At 40.6% G+C, this 23,584-nt stretch overlaps 1 protein-coding gene across 6 annotated transcripts in view; it reads right to left on the bottom strand.

Annotated features, from left to right (window-relative positions):
• ST6GAL1 (ST6 beta-galactoside alpha-2,6-sialyltransferase 1) overlaps positions 1-23,584 on the bottom strand; it is a 118,065-nt gene that overhangs the window by 23,866 nt on the left and 70,615 nt on the right. For 3 of the 6 annotated variants that reach the window (XM_024564566.4, XM_045199122.3, XM_045199129.3), the window contains 2 exons: positions 10,227-10,362; positions 5,748-6,402 (listed from right to left, as the gene is read on the bottom strand). The exons of 1 other annotated variant lie outside the window; for it this stretch is intronic. In XM_024564566.4, coding sequence (XP_024420334.2) covers positions 5,748-6,351 — 604 coding nt within the window. In that variant the 5' untranslated portion in view covers positions 6,352-6,402; positions 10,227-10,362. The remainder of the gene's footprint in view (positions 1-5,747; positions 6,403-10,226; positions 10,363-23,584) is intronic. 2 more of the 6 variants (XM_053918203.2, XM_024564586.4) reach the window with 2 other exon arrangements.

Here is a 23,584-nt window from a genome sequence, read left to right as displayed (position 1 = left end):
CTTAGAAAATTCATAAGTACATCAAAATTCACTGCCTCCAGATATAGGAACTATAAATAGCTGGAAATTATGATGAAAGAAATTTTATCACAGTTTGGACCAAACATTTTTATATTTTCAAATTAGCTTAATGAATCATCTAACCATTTGTGGAAGACTACATTCTGACTCTCGTTAGGGAAACTAGATTATTAGGTCAAGGTTGGCAAACTAGGGCCCGTAGGCCAAATCTGACACATTCCCCGGTTCTGTAAAGCATTGCTGGAACACGCAGCTAGGCCCATTCATTTACTACTGCCTATGCCTGCTTCTGTATTATAGTGGAGACCTGAGTAATTGTGAAGGATACTATATGGTTTCAAAACCAAAAATATTTACTCTCTGGCCCTTTACAGAAAAGGTTTGGTGAGCCCTGACATAAATAACCGTACTCTCCAAGGCTTCTCAATCAAAGGTTGTCTTCTCAGTCCTCCCTCTGCCAAACAACTCCATCTGCCCAAACCCCATGCCCTTTGTCTTCCACCGGATGCTCCCCTCCTGGTTTTCCTCCAGCCGCTCTCACCAGCCTTTCTGATCGTTTTTGCTGGGCCTGTTCTTTCCCTGTCCTTTAAATGTAAGCTATTTTCTAGGTTTTCTCATCAATCCTCCTTCCCGGACTACAACTATCACCTCAATACAAATGACTCCTGAATCTGATCTCCCACCCTGACCCTTCTCCAAGAGCAAACATCCAACAGCATAGACGCCTGCCCGGGAAATCCGCAAACATTTCAGACGCAGCACATCCGAGAAAGAGCCTGTCCTCTCCAGAAGCATGCTCCCCTGAAATGTGCTATAGCCAGCTCCCAGGAGAAACTCTGACTTCTGCCTCTCAGTCAAGGTCATTTCTAGCTAGACACCAAGTTCTATGTCTTCTACCTCATGATGCCTCTCAAATCAAACCTGCTCTTTCCACTACCACTACCATCTGCTCACACAGGCCTGGCCCACCTCACCTGGATGTGGCAATAGTCCCTGAGATGGGAAAGATGATATGGCAGTTCCCATAGAGAAGGGGACTCAGAGAAGTGAGAAATCTCTGCAACCACACATGATCCCATCACTCACTTACACAAAAGCCTTCTAGGTCTCTCCATAACTCAACAAATAAAACCCAAAGTCCTTATTGTGACATCCAACATCCGCTAAGAGCTGAGCCCTGGCCACGTTCCTGGCCTTGTTTCTCAGCCCTTTATAGTCTGCGAGAACCCACATCCCAGCCAAACAGGATTATCTGTGATGCCTAAGTGTACTCTGCACTTTTTCCCATGCAGCCTTTGCTTCTCTTGCTCTTGCCTCAACTTCAGTGCTGCTCTTCTTTCCTCTAGGAGAGCAAGTAAGCAAGAATATCAAGGGACTTTTCTTAACCTGACAAGGGATATGACATACCAAAAATTATTATAAAGCTACAGTCACTATGAGGCACAAGAGCAGAAGGGCTAAGCATGAGGGCCTTTGAGTCAATGACTTGGTTTCAAGTCTCAATCTGTTGTTAACCAGTTGTGTACCCTCTTTATGCCTCAATGTTCAGCTCATCAATACAAGAGGAACGATAATCATACCTACCTCCCAAGACTGCTTGGAAGATGAAAAGAGAAAGCAAGGTACACAGCAGGTGCACAGTAAGCATCACTCCTATTGGTTATAACATTTAAAAAATACCCTATTGTTTAAAATGAAAATTCATACAAATCTAAGATATTTTACATGTATACCCATCAAAAATAATTGAAAATGACTAAGCCCTGCCTCCACATCAGTTGGTCTGTGGGACTGCTGGAGACACAGCATATTATTACAATCTTCTGGTAAATAGTTTTGCAATGGACAAAAAAAAAGCCATACAGCTATTTTAATTTGGTCTCCTCATCTCATTCTTGAGGACATTTCCCCTTGGGAGGGAAGGAGTAGTCACTTATGTTATCTACCCCAAAACTGTGCCAGCCATACTGTTTGTAAGAGCAACTCATTTGAAATCATCTGATATGTTCAATAGTTGGGAATAGACTTGACACATCCCAGTTATAGTGGGAAGGTGATGGGCCTGGCATGCTGCCTGGTACTCACAGGCCTTCAACAAAGGGCCTTTCCCTTCCCTTCCCTCTTTGCATTCTATGTTCCTGTTTAGTATTGTTGATGAATCCATGAATGGATAAAAGAATAAATGAATGAATTCCTTAATTAAACTAGATGCCCAGAGCATATACTCTATAAAATGTAGAACATTTAAAAACTAACATGCAATTTTTTTATGTCTCAGAATCAGAGTCCTTCTGTGGAAATACATATTTAATATTATACATATGATCTATAGAAAAAGATTATTTTAATTAAAGTTTTGTTACATTACTCCAAACTTTTACAGAGTGCATAAAAAAATAGCATAGTTCCGATTCACGAAGGTCTCGGACTTTGCCTAAACTTCAACACAATCCCAGCTGGGCAGATGTCAGTAACTTGGCATGAAGAAGAGGATCTGCTCCCACCTGGAATGTTCCAGACATCACCATGATAGAGCAAAAATGGGGAGGAAAGGAAGTAATTGAGTTCTATCATGGGCGAACAAAAACCAGCCACAAGTAGTTTCTAGAAAACGCAGTCCAAAATAAACCGAAAAGGCAAAAGTAGAGCTGGGGCTGGTTATCTTGGCAGCTTTTATTAGTAAGTCCTGCCTATTTGGGGAGGCACAAAATGTGACCTCATCACTTCTTTTTGCTCTAGAGAATCCAATTTGAGTCTACTTTTCTTCTTTTGAGAGCCTGTGCTTGGTTTCAGACCATTTTTCCTGCCAGTCACATGCAAGAAATAAAAAAGGAGAACATGACCTCACCTGCCCCAGTACCTTCCAGAGCCTGACAGAGAGCAGTGCTTCCTGTGCTTTGTTTTCTTCATTCTGATTCGTTTCATAATAATGAAAAACACACTCTTTCAAAATAAGAGAACTGTGGAGTCTTAAGCAAGCTTATAACTCTGTGTTGCACACAACAAGGATGGTTAGACCTTCTATCTTTATTAATTATGAAAGATTTCAAGACAATCAAATTGATATATTCTGACCAGTGAGTTTTAACCTTCTGGGGGTCACATACTTCTCTAAAAATCAACTAAAAGCTATGAACTTTCTTTCTAGAAAAATGGACAGATCTACTTACACACATATTATACATATCCAATTCACAGATACTTTGCACACAATCTTAGGGATTCATGAGCCCGCCTGAAGGTAGTCCACAGCACTCAAATTGAGAATACTTGCCACTATTTGCAGGTGACATGAACTCTATAAAGAGAACCCTAAAGATTCCACTAAAAAACCACTGACACTGACCAGTGAATTCAGTAAAGCAGTAGGGTACAAAAGGAATATTCAGAAACTGGTTGCATTTTTATACACCAATAACGGCTATCAGAAAGAGATATTAAGAAAACAATCCCATTCACATTTGCATAAAAAAATACTTGGGAATAAATTTAACCAAGTAGGTAAAAGACTTGCACTCGAAAAATTGTAAGACGTTGAAAAAAATTGAAGAAAATACAAATAAATGTAAGCAGATACTATGCTCATGAACAGGAAGAATTAACATCATTAAAAGGTTCCATACTACTCAAAACAATCTATAGATTCAATGGAATCTCTATCAAAATACCAATGGTATTTTTCACAGAACTAGAACAAATAACTCTAAAATTTATATGGAACCACAAAAGATCTCAAATAGCCACAGCAACCTTGAGAAAGAAGAACTTAGTTGGAAATATCATGCTACCCGATAGCACACCATACTTCAGGGCTATCTATAGCAATCAAAATGGCTGGGACTGGCATAAAAACAGACACATAGATCAATGGAACAGAGTAGAGAGTCCAGAAATAAATCCATACCTATATGGGTGATTAATCTATAACAAAGGAAGCAAAAATATATAATGGGGTAAAGACAGTCTATTAAATAAATCATGTTGGGAAAAATGGATAAACAGATGCAAAAAAACCCAAAACTAGGCCACCTTCTTACACGTACACAAGAATAAACTCAAAATGATTTAAAGACCTAAATGTAAGAACTGAAACCATAAAATTCCTAAAAAAACCATAGATAATAAACTCTCTGACATTGCTCTTAGTATTATTTCTGATACATCTCCTCAGCCAAGTGAAACAAAAGAAAATATAAACAAATGGATCTACATCAAACTAAAAAGTTTTTGCACAGCAAAGGAAATCATCAAATAAAACACAAAAGCAACCTACTGATTAATAGAGGATATTTGTAAATGACACATCTAATAAGGGGTTAATATATGAGGAACTCATACAACTTAACACCAAAAACAAACAAAAAAACCCAATTAGAAAATGAGCAAAGACATTTCTGCCCATTTCTTAAAAATGAGACATTTCTAAAAAACAAAAACAAAAACAAAAACCAAACATACAGATGGCCAATAGACATATGAAAGTATGTTCAAGGTCAATAATCACCAGAGAAATGCAAATTAAAACCATGATATTACCTCACACCTGTCAGAATAGCTATCATCAATAAACAAACCAACAAACCGTAAGTGTTGGCTAAGATGTGGAGAAAAGGGAACCATCATGCACTATTAGCGAGACTACAAATTGGTGCAGCCGCTTGGGATAACAGTATGGAGGATTCTTAAAAAATTAAAAATAGAACTACCTTATGACCCAGCAATTCCAAGTCTGGCTATGCTCCCAAGAAATTCAAAACGTTAATTTGTGAAGATATATGCACAGCTATGTTATTGCAGCATTATTTACAATAGCCAGGATATGGAAGCAGCCTAAGTGCCCATCAATAGATGATTGGATAAAAAGTGGTACATATATATAATGGAATATTATTCAGCCATTAAAAGAAAATGAAATCATACCATTTGTGACAACATGGGTGGACCTGGAAGGTATTATGCTAAGTGAAATAAGTTAGACAGAGATAAACAAATACCATATTGTTTCAGTTATGTGTGGAATCTAAAGAATAAAATAAATGAGCAGACAAAACAGAAACAGGCTCATAAATACAGAGAACAAACTGAGGGTTTCTAGATGGGATGGGGGTTGGGAAACTGGGTGAAAAAGGTGAAGGGATTAAGAAGTAAAAATTGGCAGCTGTAAAATCGTCACGGGGTAGTTGAGTACAACATAGGGAACATAGTCAATAATATTGTAATAACTACATATGGTGCCAGGCGGGTACTAGGAAAAAAAGTAATTCCTTCCCTAATTCACTCTTCTCAAACAGAAAGGCTTAAAATTATCCAGGTAGTTGAGGCCAAAAGAGACAACCTGCCTGCAAATTTCAGAACATAAAGCAGGGATCTATCCTTCCAATTATTCTTTTTTTTTTCCTTCCAATTATTCTTAAATGTCAATTACAGTGTTTTACTTCTTTGTATCAATCAAACTCTTTTCAAACATTTCAGCAGAACACTAATATTTAAAACAGATAAAAAGAAATCTACTCTAATTGATGCAGATGCTGGTAGACTGGGTTCCCATCCTTCTACTGTCCCTGAGGGAGCTCCGGCTCATGGGCAATTGAAAAACACTGACCTGGGCCTGCTCTGCCAGTCCACGAAGACTTACCACAGTCTCCAGTCTCGTCTGCATGCCCAGATACTCCAAATGAGGTAACAATTTCATGTTCAGATAACAATCTTAACACCATAGAACCCACCTATTTCTTTGCCCAGTTGGGAGGACTTCATAGATCCCGCTGATGAGACAACAGCACACCTGCCCCATGGCCCAGCCTTGGTCCTAATGCTTTCTTTGGGCAGGTAACCCTCCCATTCGGAGGTATTGAAGGGAAAATCTGTGGCCTCTACCATGGATACGTTCACTTGGTCCCGAAGGTGGCAGCGCAGGGCCTCTGCACTGTACTTGACACCAGGCCCTGGCCCCTTGTAGGACACATTGTACTTGTTCATGCTCAGGTAATTCCTCCAGATCTTCCGCAGCCTGGGGATAAGGTTTTTGGAAGAACTGTCTTTGTTCCACACCTGGAAGAAGGGATCTAGCTTGGTCTTGGCCGGGACCCTGGGACTGCTGAGGGTCTGGCTTCCCTTGTGGGGGTCCCGGGATTTGCTTGAAGGTGCAGACTGGGAACCAGACCCCATGGCAAGTTTCTCCAGACTCATTGCCTGGAATTCCTTGGTTTGCAATTTAAGGGAATTATAGTAACTCCCTTTCTTCTTCTCCTTCCACATACAGAAGACTGCAAACAGGAGAAAGGCCAGCACACAGCAGCTGACTTTTTTCTTCAAGGTGGTGTGAATCATAATGAAAGATGCATTCAAAGGAGCAACTCTGTTCTGAGCAGGAAAACAAGCCTAAAAAAAGTAAGACAAGGCAAAAAAAAAAATGATGTAAAGAAAATCTACAAGTATAACTGTCAAGAGGCAGGGTGATGGGCTGAGCAATGGATTTAGAGTTGCAAGATTTGAATTCCACCAGGTCTGGGTTTTCAATGTAGAGAACAGTCCTCAGATGCTCCTTTCCTGTCTGTGTTCTCCATGATTCCTTCTTACACCCTGAATCTTAGTGTCCTCTTGTCTAGCTCCCCAGCTGCACTCTGAGCTTCCTGAGATCAAGAACCACATCTCTTTTGGTTCCTAGGGCCTTACACTCTCTGTTAAATGAAGGCATGCATGCTTAAAACAACTAGAAGAAAAGAAAGAGCAGGCTAACTGATCTACATCACAAGAACCCAAACTCTTTAAAATTCTAAGGGGTCCAGCACCCTTTTAAAATTGCCAGAGAGAACTCTGGCTGGTGTGGCTCAGTTGGACAGAGCACTGTCCTATAAACTGAAAGGTCACAGGTTCGATTCTCGGTCAGGGCACATACCTGGGTTGTGTGTTCAGTCTCAGTCAGGGCACATGTGGCAGGCACCTGATTGATGTTTGTCTCACATCAATGTTTCTCTCCCTCCCTTCCTCTCTCTCTAAAATCAATAAGCCTGTCCTCCAGTGAGGATAAAAATAAATTTAATTAATTAATTTTATTAATTATTTGTCTCTCCATAGACAATGCCATAGCTCTGTGATGCATCTCTCTACATGGTGGTGGACTTCTGAGTGAGGAGAGCAGGGGTTAGCTTCACAACAAAACGTTCAGATTTATGGAGTGCCTTGCAAGAGCATTACCAAAGGACAGGAAGCTGGCTTGCCTCATAGGAAAGGATAGGAAGCCTCAGTAAGACAGCAGACAAGTGACCAATTCAGGAAATGAAAACAAAGATGAATTAAGCATCCAAGGTGTTATTTCGTTTAATGTCACCATAAACCAGGGCCCCTGTGATATACAACTCCAGCGAGCACTACGTATATGACAGTCGAATATGAAGGACATCTCCTGAGCTGTTCAGAGGCCCTGACCATCACTAGCCATGGTCTTCTAATCTCCATTTCATAGATCAGCCACCTGAGGCGCTGAGAGGTTAAGTGTCTAGTGTCTTAGAGCTGAGGTTCAAATCCAAGTTCACTTGGTTACATAATCCATGTCCTTTTACTACATTCTGTACAGAACTGCAGGAAGTTCTGGAAAATGGATTTCACTAAAAAAAAATAGAGTCTGAATAGTCCCTTTTGATCTGGGTAAACCTACTTTGTTTGCTCAGAATTTATTGTGTAATTGAGTGGAAGATGAAAGCACTTTGAACTCAAACAATGTCTGTATCTTTAGAAGACCATTAAACTCTTTCCTAAATGAATGGGTTTATTTACTACAATAAGTGTAAGGAATCACCCCCGGCTTTTACTAACCCCCTTGGGCTCTACAGTCCCTTCCCATGGAGCCTGCTCCCAAGGGTATCAGGGATAAAGTGGTAGGAGTACTAGACAGGGTATTCTGGAAACCCAGGTTCTCATCCCCATTCTTGGTGACTGGATAAGTCACTTAACCTCTCTGCACCTAAGTTTCTGTACAGTCAGTAATCATCTCTTCCCCATCTCATTTACAGAGTACTGGGTGGACGAAGCCAGGATGGTATTATCAGGCTTGGATAACAAATGCAAAGACACAGGAGGTGTTCTGAACAGAGACCAGACCACAGAGCAGCCCCTCCACATGAGAACGCTGTGGAGGTGACGTGGGACAGTGAACAAGGCCAGAGTGGAGCACTGGCCCTGACTCATCAACCTGAGCTTCAGGTCCTTCAGCTGAGACTCTTCTGTCATGTCAATGACATCCAGACCATTCTTGGAATCACTGGCAGTACCAACCAAACAATGCTTCCTACCACCCCAGACCACAGGAACCAGTAGCTCTGGGCAGGGTGGCTTCCTGCCTGGGATGCTGAAGTTTTGGAAGTGTTGGTGAAATTTCACAGAGGAAGAATTTCAACTTGAAACCAAGAAATGATGTCACATCATCAGAAAACTAGGAAACTCAATGTCCTCAGCTGCCTAGCACAGCTAATCACATGACTATGATAGCTGAAGAAGAACTAGAGAAGAAGGGAAAGTAGCATTTCAGAAGTGCCTACTATAGATATAGTAGGCACTTTACCTGCAGTCTCTCATTTAATTTGTACTATAACACTATGGGGTAGATATTAAATAGCCCATTTTAGGAAATGCAGAAACTAAAACTTAGCAAGGTTACAAGCCTTCTCCAAAGTCAACAGATAATCAGTGCTAGAACCAGGATTCCATCCCAGATCGCTCTGATTCTAAAAGTTCATGGTCTCTGCACCAAAAGGACAAGCATCTGTGATAAAGGACAGTGAAAAGTCAATGCTGACCAAAGAGGACTCAGAAATCAGGGTCACTGTAGAGAAAACTCAGTCTGCCAGACAATCAGCACTAGAGCAGCCGTGACCCGAGCTCACAGTTTTCCACCGGGCAGTTCGTTCACAGTATTGTATTTATGAGACCCGTATACCCTGTGAGAGAAGCAGGGAAATTTTTATTAGCACAATTTATAGCTGAAGAAAATGAGATTTTTTTCAACATAAATAATTTTCAAAGTTGCATGAGTGAGTTAGAAATAGTGGAGCTGTGACTTGTATATGGACGAGTGAAATGAAACAGGAGGTAGAGAGACCGGGCCTGGTTCGCTGTCTGGAGAGCTGAGGCCCGGAAGGGGCTGGTGTTCAGCTTCTTGCCAGCACCTGCTCTCCAAAGTTGAGTTTCCCAGGGAAGAAGAGGTCAGCCAAACAGCCAGACACAACTTTAAAACAGCCTCAGCCTTTCGGGTCTGTGCCTGTCGTGGCCTCAAGGTGCTCACTCATCTGCAACCTCTGGACTCCCTGGCCAGGCACTTCAAGCTTCAAGACCTTTTCCCATCTCTCAAGCTGCTCTAGAAAGACACAGAGACTGAAGAAGTTTAACCTAAGCCGCGCAAACTAAGGAAAAGAGGTAGCAGATCGTTTTCCCAAAATTCTTCAGGAAAATACACTAAGCTCCGAATTCGCCAATCACACTCCAGTCTGACTATGTAAGCTTCCGGGCCTTTCCGCTGCTGCAGTCTCTCCCCAGTCCATCTGTCTGACAGTCAGACAGCATGACCTTTCTGCTCTGACCTTCTGGGGAGCCCACCTTCCTTTTAACACTATTCTTGCTCTGAATGCTCACATCTAGTGCTTGCTTTTTACTGATCTCTGCCAGAGGGAAACTCCTCCTGGCTCATTTCTGAAACCCCAGTGCCCAGCACATGCCTAGGAAAAAGAGGGCACTCAATTAAGGATTACTGAACACATGAGACTGTATCAATGGATCCTCACAACCCCTATCAGACTTCTAGAAGAATACAATAACAACTCACATTGTCACCTACAGAGAACAAGTCAGCACTGAACCAACAGAAAGAAAACCCCGGACAAACTGAGGCTTTTGCCTCCTGCCCCAGTCTACCCATCACCACATGCGCAGCATTGAATGTAGGATTTGGCACATAGTGGGGCTCGAAAGGGGTGGACTGATTTACAGAATAGCTTCAAACCTTATATAGTGTGTAGAAATAGGCAACCACCTATCCCCAACCCTCAATGAATCAACTAAAAAAAAATACACGAAGGAAACACTAAAGCTGTAGCCAAACGTTGAGACTCTGCGACCCCTGTCAGCACACTCTGCGACCCCTGTCAGCACACTCTGCCACACCATTTTTTATGCTGGGATGGTCCCCTTTGCTGCCTCCAGGTGTTTCTTACCTGCTTCTGATTAATCCCCCCGGGGCTACTGGCCCACCAGGTCCTCAGGATCTAGCACTAGTCTTCGTGGGAAGGGTATTTGCTTTATTGGATCTGGAGGCCACGGCTCGTTTTTCTCAGAATGATGAAAACACATCTGCAAAGGCCAAAATAAATAAATAAATAAAAAAGAGGTAAGAGCTGATAGGGGCAGTGTTAAAAATTAACAAGATAGGTAGGCACTTCTGCTGTTGTCTAGCATGGGCCTGGCCTAGGCTATGGCTCAATCCAGGAAGGCCCAAGGGCTTAGAAAAAGAGAGGTAAGAGCTCATTACAGGTGCAATGCCCTGGGTCGTGAACAGCACGGATGGCCTAGAAGAAGACTGATACCATATAAGAACATGCTAGAAAGGTCCATCACAGATCAACCTGGGAAGTAAGGGTTGTTTGGGAATACATAAATAGCAATTTGGGGGAGAAAGCAGTCATTTCACCTCAAAATAAAATCCAGACAGATTTTTTAAAAATTATTTATTGTCAAATAATATTTAATGAAATGTGGAGTTTAATCATATAATGTTAATATAAAAATAGGTTATAAACAGGGTAGAGTATACTATCCAAATACAGAAAAATACCTTTTTTAAAATGTGCATGTGAAAAAGAGAAAGGACCGGAAAAAAGAAATCCTGGATGGTAGAATAATGTGGCTTCATTTTATTATAATTTTTTGTGTATTCCAAATTTCTAAAATGTAGATGTATGGCTTTTACAGTTGGAAACGTATTATAAAAATGTAATTTTTAAAAGCTAAAAATACAGTTCTATATTTGTCAGCTCTTTTTTCTTTCTGATGAAATGTAGAAAAATAACAAGAAAAAGTTTAATAGAATCAGTTGCATAAAACTTCCAAATTTATGCAATGAAAAATACTATAATGTAAAGGAAAAAAAAAGAGTTAAGGTATGCATAGGGTTAATACAGTAAAAGCCTCTGAAAATAAACAGGTAATCAACATGAGCAGGCGGACAGTCACAAAATAGAAAATACAATGAACAAGCATATGAAATTGTGACTCTGTTACTCGTGCACAGGGCCAGCCGGCCGGCCTGCCTGTTCCCCAGTCATGAAGAGCTGGAATTCCCCCAGCCTGAACCCCAGGCCTTCAGGCAGGATTTTCTCCCACTTCACGCAGTGAAGCCAGTTTGTGGCCACTACAGCTGTGTCTCCCAGGACAACTAGATTGTGTATTAAGTTGATACGTAAAGCTTTGTGTTAAGTTGACTGTGTGTTAAGTTCCTTGTGTATTAAGTTGATATGCAAGCATATAAACCCAAAAGAGGAAACTGGAATATTAAGAATCATAAAATATATAGAATTTATATTAGCCAGCAGTTTTTAAAGTGATAATAATTTCATTTCTGGACAGATTATAATAAAATTGTTATATATCAAGGAAGCACTAGAAATGAATTTAATCTTTTTAGAAAGTAATCAGGCCATAGAATAGCTCGTGACTATTATCATACTTTCAGGAAATAAAACTGAGTAAATAACTCAAATAAGAAAAAGATTATAAACTTTGGTTTCTTCACATGTAAAATGATTCCCTACCTTACACAGTGTAGTGAAGACTGAAAGACGATTAATGGAATAAAGAATGAGTTTTATAAAGCAATATGCACATAAAAACATAAATTTCCATTTTTAAATTATTTATAATGGTGAAAAATCTAAGGTTAACAACTAAGCTTCCAGCAATAGGAAAATAATTAAACAATGGTATATCTACCATTATAGAACATATATGTGTGTGTGTATATAATTGTGTATAAATTGAAGTAGCAATAAGGGGGGGAAAGCTTAAAATATTATAACAAAAAATCGGAAACAGACAATGTTACCATTGTGAATAAAAGCTCTGCCTGTCCAAAAACCTAGAAAAAATGTACATGGTTGGGACCCAACAACTGCTGAGCAAACTGGTAAGAGATGAATTCTCATATTTCAGTTTGACTTTCTTTACTCTTATTATGTTAGTTGCATAATCAAAGTAAAACTGTTGGGGACAATGTTGAAAATTTGGTACTTCAACCTTGTGTATCAACTTAATACACAATCGAGTTGTCCTGGGACATGCAGCTGTACTGGCCACAGACTGGCTTCATCACATCAAGTGGGAGAAAATCCTCCATGAAGGCCTGGGGTTCAGGCTGGGGGAATTCCTGGTCTTCATGACTGGGAAACAGGCAGGCAGGCCTGCATATGACTGACAGGGCAAAAGTTAGAGGTGCCATTCTGTTCTTTGTCAAAAGTTTCAGGGCTGTCCTTATGAATTCAGAGAAGAACTAACTCCCTGGCAGCTTCTCGGTACAGTCAGAACTATCACTGATTGCTATCACTGCTTTCATGTCATGTGAATTTCCTTTGTGGCATGAGAGTTTGTGATGATGCATGTATTCATATTATTACATATTTAGTTACCTTTGTCTCCAACTTTCCTCCTACAAAACTGTAAATTCCGCAAGTCAAAACCTCATTAGCTTTCTTTACTACTGTCTTTAGTGCCCAGATAAGTGTTCAGCACATAGTAGTCATTTAATAACAATGTATTGAGTGAGTGAGTGAGCGAATGAATGAATGAATGAATGAGGGGAGGGTTGCCAGCTCTTAAGAGTTCTGCTTCCTCAGGCATCATTATTGGAAAGGGTTTTTTTCTCTGCAGCCTCCTGGCAAACACGGTGGGCAGTCATCTGCCCTTTGGATGATGCCTCTTGACTGTGAAGGCTGGTTCACTGCCATGCCCTCAATGTATGAGCTGCTGGGGCATGAGGCTAGTCTGCGTTCAGTGCACAGACATCAGAGAAGTACAGATCTTCCTCCCCACACATTAGCTGCATCTTCTTGGAACCACTTGCCCACTAAGAAAATAAAAATCAGTCCCCACTCTCGATGTCCAAAAATAAACCAGATGAAACAAAAGTAGTACAACTGCCCATCTAAATCTATTATAGGTAACGAGGGCCTTTCCAAAAATAATCACTGCTGCTCAAGAGACAGTAAGGGTGATCTTCCACCAGCTGCAGAATCCTCGATTGGCAGGGTGAGGCACTTCTCTGAACAATCATGACGATAATAGTTACCATATATTTAGTACTAGCTAAGTGCTAAGCACTGACTGTAGCTTTAGGGGTTGAGTAAGAGCCCTAGAACTAGACTGATCTGACCAAGAGTCCAAACTCTTGCCTCTCACCAGTTACATGACCTTGGGCAAGTTACTCAACTCTCTAAAACTCAGTTTCCTTATCTGTAAAACAGAACTAATAAAAACAGAGCCTATCTCATAGGGCTTTTAGATAGTCAAATAAGAATACACCCAAAGCGATAGCAATAGGGTCTGTGACAAATATTATTATACACATCACTTCTTACCATCAGCTTACTCTGTGGATACCCTATCCTCATTTTATAAATAGGGAAACTGAAACAGGGAAGACGAGTAATATGCCCAGAGTAGCTCAGCTGTGGCACTCCACATGTCCCATGCTCTTTCGTGTTTTTGTAGCCCTGCACATAAAGTTCCTTCTGCATGAAGTGTGCTTTCCTACCCTGTTCAAATGGGAACACACCCACTCAGCCTCCCACACCAGCTAGTTTCACTTGGCCTCTGAAGCCTTTCTTGACCCCACAGAGATAGACATAACTCCACTGTTGTCTCTGGCTCTCAGCAGACTACGTGACACTTACCTGTTTGCAGGTCTGCCCCAATCAGACTGAGGACTCCTTTAAGATTTATCTCTGGTCTCTGATGGCTAGCCAAGCTCTTCTCTTCCACCTAAGTCCTTGAATATTTTAGCTCTTGGATCACTATACTTCTCTCCAACACTATTTCTGTCATAACTCTTGGTGATATTAACACCCACCTACAGAATCATTCTAGTCCCTTATCTCTCAGTTCTGTGATTTTCTTTACTCCAATGATTGTGACCTCAGCCACTCCTTCTCAAGGTCATATCTCTGATCTTGTCATTTACAAAAAATATACCCACCCCCACAGTTTTGATTTTAGGCATACCCTCTCTAATTACCACCTATAATGCCTCTAGACACTATTTCCAATTTCCCTCTTCCCCCATTCTCTCCTGAACCCAGTCCTTCAGGCCTCTCCACATCCATGAAACTGCTCTTGTCTATGTCACCAAAGACCTCCACAGCCTCTGTGTTGCTAATCAAATGGTTAGTGTTCAGTTTTCCTCTGATTCAGCCCATCAGCAGTATTTATGCCCTTGGTCACTTCCTCAATCTGAGAAGCAAGTGAAAGGAAGCCCCGAGAGATTTACAAATTGCCCCAGTAGCTGTGTTTGCAAGCATTTACCTGAAGACAAGCCAGGCTGCATGGATAACGGTGGGGAGGGAGGAATTGTGCCCAGATCAAAGCCCCGAAGATAAAGGGCTTCCTTGATGCTTGTCCCAACTCTTCCACATTCAGGTGGAAAAAAAGAGTCTCTTAGCAAAGAGTAGATCTTTTCCCCAGGCAGGCAGGCACTGATGGGGAAGATTATGAAGTCCACAGACACACCTGAGTACATTTCCCGGAGGTTTTTTAAAACATGGAGAACAGAACTTTGTGGGGGGTGTTGAGTCCCCACCACAGATGGGGCAGCTGTTCCATGCTTCCTGACCATAACCAGCCACTTTGAATAGCTAAGGAGAGCTCTGAACTCAGGATTAAGGGAGCCATGGCAAAGGGAAATCACAGGCCCCTTACCACCTGCCTTCCTATTTGGCAGGTGCTTGGGAAAAAGCAGGCACTTCACACCCCATGAGTTCCCCCTCGGTGTGCTCCCCAGCCCCAGCCCCAGCAGGCACCTTGCCCAATCTTACCACACTAGAGACCACTCAGCAGTCCACTCCGTCAGTGAAGGGTAAGCTGAAGAGGAAGGAGCAAACAGGAGGGTTGAATAAATACTGCACGCCTCCCTAGCAGCAGAGCCACTCATCCTTCCTTCATATCCAATAAGCACACCCAACAGAGAAGTAGACAGGAAAAAAAATAGGCCACCTTCCTCCTCAGGAAGAGGAACTGTTTCACCTCCTCATCTTGGTATTAAGAAAGTTTTTAGCCTTTGAGACAGACTTGGAGAACACTATGTTAAGGGAAATAAGCCAGTCTGAGAAAGACAAATACCATATGATTTCACTCATATGGAATCTAATTACAAAATGAACTAACAAAACAGAAACAGACTCAGAGATAGAGAGCAGGGTGACAGCTGTCAGAGGAGAGGGGGATTGCAGCACTGGGTAAAAAAGGTGAAGGGATTAAGCAAAAAAATAAAAAATAAAAAATAAATAAACCTCACAGACAACAGCATGGTGATTACCAGAGGTAAAGTGTGTGTGGGAAAGTAGAGGAGGGTAAAGGTGGGATAAATGGTGATAGAAGGAGACGTGACTTGGGGTGGTGAACACACAGTATAATATATAGATAATGTATTATAGAATTGTACATCTGAAATCTATATATAATAATTTCTTAACCAATGTTACTCAAGGAAATTCAATAAAAAATTAAAATAACAAAAATTAAAAAATAAAGGTATAAGGAATAACATCATGAACCTATCTGTTTACATAACCCAACTCCAAAGATTATCAATATTTTGCCAATCTTATTTTATCTGACCCCCAGGCCCCTTCTTTTCCCTGGAGTCATTTAAAGCAAATGTGAGCTGCACCTCTTTGGCACCTTAGAATGGCATTAGCAATGTACCATCCTTGGGAGAACTGAGAACATATGCTCTCAAATCATTTTCTAGGGAGCTTACTTCACACACACACACACACACACACACACACACACACACACCTGCCATGCCATTAGCACCTAATATCCAATTCATTTTTATTGAATTTATTGGAGTGACACTGGTTAACAAAATTATACAGGTTTCAGGTGCACAATTCCAGAACACATCAACACTGTATTGTGTGTTCACTACCCCAAGTCCAATCTGTCCATCACCATCATTTATCCCCCTATGCCCACCTCCACCAATTCACTTTCAAAACGTTACCAATTCTAACAAAAATGTCTTTGACACTGAATCCCCTGAATTATGATCCAAACAAGGTAGACACATTTTGTTTGGATGATATACCACTTAACTTTCTTTTAATTTATTAACACTTTCTTTTCTCCCCTATTTTTCTTTTTCATGACATATATTTGTTGAAGAAACTAAATCATTTGGACTGAATCTGGCTGATGAAATCTTCATGGTGTTAACTTATTTCTCTTTGCTCTGTTTCCTCTAAACTCAGTGTTAGATATCAAGGCTTCTTGAAATTCAGCAGTTTCAGGTTCAATGGTTCTTCCAATCTTTTTACAAGGGGATCTAAGTCCTGGTTGTCTGATGGAGTTGGAGTGGGGGAAAGGCACAGAGAGGCCTGAGTAACTCCACTTTGCAGTGGTCCCTCTAAAAACAACAAATACTAATATTCATAAATAGGTCCATTCCTTCAGCAAATGCTTATTGTCTACTGTGATCCAAACTAGAGATACAGCCGTGCAGAAAGCAGCCAGAACTGGCATCCCAGAGAGGAGGTAAATAAAGAGTAAACCAAAATAAATAAATGTGTCCTGGTAAAACTGCTATGCTGAAAATTAAAGCAGGGAAAATGGAGAGAACAGCAGGGTATGTGTGGGGAGAGGATGGAGATCAGTTTTAAACTGAATAGTCAGGAGAAGTCCTCACTGAGAAGAAGGCATTTGACCAAAGACTGGAGACAGGTAAAAGAGGGGACATGCCAATTTCTGAAGCAACAAGGTGCTAGGTGGAGGGAACAGCAAAATCCCTAGGCAATGGCTGGCCCATTTCAAGGACAGCATAGAGGCCTGGAGTAGATTGTGCAGAGGAGGGGAAAAAAAAAGGTAGTATGAGCTGAGGCCAGGGAAGTGTTAGGAGCAAGATCATGTAGGGCCTTAGACTAGTGGAAGGATTCTAGATTTCACTCTGAGTAAGACTTGGCTGACTTATGTTTTAAAGGGATCATTCTGGCTATTACATTGAGAACTAAGTGTGGCGTGCAGCAGGTTAAGGGAAGATTAAAGACCTTTCAAGAAGCTATTGCATCAAAGATGGCAAAGGAGTAAGTGAAAGCTACACTAACCTCCTCCCAGGACCAATCTGGAATTACAACTAAATAGTAGAGAAATCATCCTGAATAACCAACTGAACCCTAGCTGGAGAGAAGCCTTACAACCATGGACAGAAGAAAGCACTTCAGCACAATGTGACTGGTAGGGAGTGTGGAGGAGACACAAGAGGTCTGGCTGGGTTCCCACGGGTACTGCTGAAGTGCCAGAGGGATATTTCAGTGACCAGGGGCTTCCTGTGAGTAGAAGGAAAGAAATAATTAAGATCAGAGCAGAAATAAATGAAATAGTGTCTAAAAAAATGACACAAAAGATCAATGAATCCAATAGCTGGTATTTTGAAAAGATAAACAAGATTGACAAGATCGACTCATCAAGAAAAGAAAGAGAGAGGACTCAAATAAGTAAAATCAGAAATGAAAGAGGAAAAATAACTGACATCAAAGAAATACAAAGGATTATTTAAAAATATTATGAACAATTATATGCCAACAAACTGGATAACCTGGACAAAATAGATAAATTCCTAGAAACATATAATCTTACAAAAATAAATGAGGAAGAACTAGAGAATCTGAATAGGCAGATTACTCTTAATGCAATTGAAGCACCAATCAAAAAACTCCCAACAAACAAAAGCCCTGGACCAGATGGCTTCACAGGTGAATTTTACCAAATATTCTAACAACTAACACCGCTTCTCAAACTATTTCACAAAATTCAAGAGGAGGGAGGCTCCCAAACTAATTTTACAAAGCTAGCATTATCGTAGTTCCAAGACCATATAAAGACACTACAAATAAAGAAAATTATAGGCCAATATCATTGATGAACATAGATACTAAAATCCTCAACAAAATATTAGCAAACTGAATACAACAATGCATTAAAAAGATCATACACCATGATCAAGTGGAATTTATTCCAGGAATGCAAGGATGGTACAACATTTGCAAAGCAATAAATATGATTCACCACATTAAAAAAAATGAAGGATAAAAACCACATGATTACATCAATTGATGCAGAAAAAGCTTTTGATAAAATCCAACACCCAGCCCTGGCTGGTGTGGCTCAATGCATTGAGTAACAGCCTGTGAACCAAAGGGTTACCAGTTATATTCCCAGTGTAGGGCACATGCCTGGGTTGCAGGCCAGGTCCCCAGTGGGGGTCATGCGAGAAGCAACCACACATTGATGTTTCTCTCCCTTTCTTTCTCCTTCCCTTCCCTTCTCTAAAAATAAATAAATAACATCTTAAAAAACAACAATCCAACACTGATTTATCATAAAAACTCTCAGCAAAGCGGGTATAGAGGGAACATACCTAAACACAATAAAGACCATATATAACAAACCCATTACTAACATCATGCTCTATGGGCAGAAACTACAAGCATTCCCCTTAAGATTGGAAACAGGACAGGGATGTCCGCTTTTACCTCTCTTACTCCACACAGTACTGGAAGTCCTAGCCACAGCAATCAGACAAGAAAAAGAAATACAAAGCATCCAAATTGGAAAGGGAGAGGTAAAACCATCTTTATGTGCAGATGACATGATAGTGTACATAGAGAACCCACAGATTCCACCAAGAAACTAGCAAAGTAGCTGGATACAAAATTAATACTCAGAAATCAGCTGCATTTTTATATGTCAATAATGAACTAACAGAGAGGGAAATTAAGAAAACAATCCCATTCACAATTGCTTTGAAAAGAATAAAATACCTAGAAATAAACCTAACCAAGGATGTAAAAGATATGTACATGGAAAATTGTAAGACAATGAAGAAAGAAATTAAAGAAGATACAAGTAAGTGGAAGCACATACCATGGTCATGGATTAGATGAATTAACATCATTGAAATGTCCATACTACCCAAAGTAATCTATAGATTCAATGCAATTCCTATCAAAATTCCAGTGACGTATTTCCCAGAACTAGAACAAATATTTCAAAATTTTACATGGAACCACAAAAGGCCCCATATAGCAACAGCTATCCTGAAAAAACAGAACAAAGTTGGAGGAATCATGCTAACTAATATAAAACTATATTACAAGTCCATAGAAATCAAAACAGCCTGGTACTGGCATAAAAACAGACACATAAATCAATAGAACAAAATAGAGATCACAAAAGTAAACCCATACCTTTATAGTCAATATTTGACAGAGGAAGCAAGTACATACAATGGGCTAAAGTTAGTCTATTCAATAAATGGTGTTGGAAAAGCTGGACAGATATGTGCAGAAAAATGAAACTAGACCACCTCTTACACCACACACAGGATAAATTCAAAGTGGATCAAAGACTTAAATGTTAGACCCTAAACCATAAAAATCCTAGAAGAAAACATAGGCAACAAAATCTGAGACATTGCTTGTAGAAATGTTTTTATCAGATGTATCTCCCCAGATATAGGAAACAAAAGAAAAAATAAACAAACGGGACTTCATCAAACTAAAAAGCTTTTGCACAGCAAAGGAAATCATCAACAAGATAAAAAGACAACCCACAGAATGAGAGAATATATCTGCTGATGCATCTGATAAGGGGTTAATATTAAAAATTTATAAAATGCTCACAAAACTCACCACTGAAAAAACAAACAACCCAATTAAAAAATTGGCAAAGGACCTGAATAGACACTTCTCCAAAGAGGACATACAGATGGCCAATAGACATATGAGAAGATGCTCAACATCACTAATAATCACAGAAATGCAAATAAAACCCACAATGAAATATGATCTCACACCTGTCAGAATTGCCATCATCAATAAGTCAACAAACAACAAGTGCTGGTGAGGATGTGGAGAAAAGGGAACCCTTTTGCACTGTTGAGGGGAATGCAGACTGGTGCAGCCACTGTGGAAAGCAGTGTGAAAATACCTCAAACAATTAAAAGTGGATCTGTCTTTTGATCCAGCAATCTCACTGCTGGGAATATATCCAAAGGAAGCCAAAACACTAACTTGAAAGAACATAAGCACCCCTATGTTCATTGCAATGTTATTTACAATCACCAAGATATGGAAGCAGCCCAAGTGTCCTTCAGTAGATGAGTGAATAAAACAACTATGGGACATTTACATATGGAATTCTACTCGACCGTAAAAAAGAAGAAATTTTCCCCTTTGTAACAGTATGGATGGACCTGGAGAACATTATGCTAAGTGAAATAAGCCAGTCAGAGAAAGATAAACACCATATGGTTTCACTCATATGTGGAATCTAATGAACAAACTGAACTAACAAGCAACACAGAGACAGGCTCATAGATAGAGAACAGATGACAGCTAGTTGGGGGTGGGGAGGTTAGGGGGTGGAGGGATTGAGCAAAAAGGAAAAAGGACTCATGGACATGGACAACAGTGTGGTGATTGCTGGGGAGAAGGGCATATATGGGGACTAAATGGTAATTGGAAAATATATAATAAAGATGATATTAAAAAATAAAAATACTGAACAAAATACTAGTGCAAAAAATAAATAAATAAATAAATAAGAAGCTCTTGCAATAATGTAGGTGAGAAAGGCCCATGAGTCCATTTACTGAGCTCCTACTGGGTGCTAGCGTTTTACATATGTTACCAAATTGAATCCTTACCACCATCCTATGGGGCTGGGTTATTAGCACTCCTCTTTTATAAACGACAAAGTGGAGGCTCCAAGTGAGCCAGGTTAGTCTAACATGCAAGCTGCTTGTGCTATCCAACATATGTCCCTCTACTCAGGTCCCTTCAAAGAACTCCTGAGAGCCTGTCTGCCTGACCAGGTCAACTATAGTTGCCAGGCACCATCCTTGACCTTCTGATGACCCCTCTTTACTCTGCCCTGATCCCCATCTTCTTAACCTCTCAGCGTGAAAACCTCATCCTCATCTGTACCTTAGGACCCAAACTTTCTGTCCTTAAAGACCTTGACACCCTATGGTCCTCTGAGGCTACCTCAGAGAACCGTAATACCTCTGAGAAATGGTCTATGTGCCCTGGATTCCAGAAACCTCCATAATGATGGTTCCTTTCTCTAAGATCATGAACTCTTAATTTGTGCCACCTGAACTGCCACTTAATCCTGTAATGATTCCTCTGTTTCCTCATTTTAGCGATGACTGGGTGCCCCACCAAAAATGAGCTCTTTGTGTGGCAGTTGCATGTAGAATGGTGGCTGAAAGTGGCGACCCACCCAAGAAGTACATTTTCCAGCAAGTGCATACATGCACACACCCTGCATCTGGGTGGGACCCTATGCCTAGTTATCAGCAATGAAGTGTGAGCAAAAATAACATGTGTTACTCCTAGGCTAAGGTGATGAAGAGAGACCATTACAGCAGCTAGCACCACTATAATTAATAGTTACTTAGCAGAGACTTCCTAAAGATTTGTTTCTACTGGTCTAAGAACATCAGCAGAATTCTCAGCTTAGATTTTTCATCATCCACACAATTTTCTCCTCATGCCAACATTTCACTAGCACAGTGAAAAAACTGATGCTTCCCTTAATCTAGTCAAAGCCAACAATTCCTAAATTCATCCACACCATACCTCTTGTATTTGTTTCCCCTGCTCTGATCCCCAGGTTTTGAAAGATGTTGTCAGCCAAATTTAATTACGAATTTGCATTCTTATTTCGGATATCAAATGAACAAAGATATTGCTGCCAATAAGAGCTTCTGACCAGCATGAGGTTGCCATTGTTATCACAGTCAGTTGATAGAAATCCAGCATGATTCAAGAAACTTGGTGATTTCTTCAGCCTGTGCAGGTTTGTCGGGATAAATGTGCTTCTCCCATCTGGCTTTTTGAAAAACAAGAAGTGTCTGGTGGATCTCTAGAGACCTGGGGGAAGAATTCTGGTTTGTATGGCCTGAAACTTACCCCAATACAATCACAGCTTTCTGATTTCAGTTGGTCTCCTAAAAAAACCAGGTACAACCAGTAGGCTAGACACCAAGGAGTGCTTAAAAACCTATTCTGAACTGCCCCCAACTGGCCAAATTAAGGCATTTTAAGCTTATCTGGAAGAATCTCGCTCCCAAGTGCTTAAAAATCAGGAGAACAGCAATGTAAAATCAGAATTCTACCCTCCCATCATCTCAGCACACAGCAAGCACTTGAATGCACAGCAGCAGTTACATTAGAAAGATAACCCCCTGGGACAAAACAGAGGAGCTGTTACAGCTAGGTAGGGGAATTGGGCTGCCCAGAGTTCTCCCAAGCTGAAGCAAAGGAGGAACAACACAAGAGGGAAAGAATCTATGGAAAGACCAAAGATTAAGAATTTTCTCTTAAATCCTGATAACAAGGGTCTGACAACCTACACCTCTCTCTCTGCAAACCCCAGTTTAACTGTCTTTTGTTAGAACAATGCCATCTGCTAATGTTGTCTTGAACATAATTTCCTTCAGGAACTCCTGGGCTGAAAAATCATGCCAGGAGCTGTTCATTCTACCCTTGCGTAAGGAAGTCAGGGCCAGAATTTCATTTCTGGACAGAATCATTGAAGTAAGCGCTCCTTAAATCCACCCAGATGAAAACTATTTACCTCTCTCACCTCAGCAAATTGATGTCTTTCCTAGGACCAGTCCAAAGACAAACGAGCACCATGCAAAGAGAAAAGGCAGAAGAATGTAAAAGAGTTTGATCAACTGTGTCCTCGGGCAAAAGGAATCACTTTACTCACTATTTTTCTATATTACCTGGGCATTAACATCACCTAGGGAGCATTTTTAAAATGTAGATGGCAGACTCATAGATAGAGAGCAGGATGGCAGCTATTGAGGGAAGGAGGTGGGAGGGTTAGTGGGTAGAGGGATCGAGCAAAAAGGAAAAAGGACTCATGGACATGAACAACAGCATGGTGACTGCAGGTGGGAGGATGGGCATAAGGGGGTTAAATGGTAACGGAAAAGCCCAATAAATTTTTTTAAAAATGAAATTAAAATGTAGATGCCTAATATCAACTTTAGTAGATTGTGATTTAATTCCTCTGAACCAATAAACATTAACAGAGGCCTTAAAGAATGTAAGTTCACCAGAAGGTGGCCATAGCGGAATGGGAGGGAGGCCAGGACTTCATTGGAAGGAGAGGGGGAAAATCATCTCTTGCATGCTCCTCCAGTCACGGTGGGAGATGAGTCAACACATGGGCTCAAGCATTTAGTCCCTACTTAACACAGACTCTTCCCCAACCCCGGGGGAGCTTGCTGCCC

Source organism: Desmodus rotundus, chromosome 2, assembly GCF_022682495.2.
Source record: "Desmodus rotundus isolate HL8 chromosome 2, HLdesRot8A.1, whole genome shotgun sequence".
Taxonomy (NCBI): domain Eukaryota; kingdom Metazoa; phylum Chordata; class Mammalia; order Chiroptera; family Phyllostomidae; genus Desmodus; species Desmodus rotundus.
Note: the sequence above shows the minus strand (reverse complement) of the source record. Positions and strands in the feature narration are given on the sequence as shown.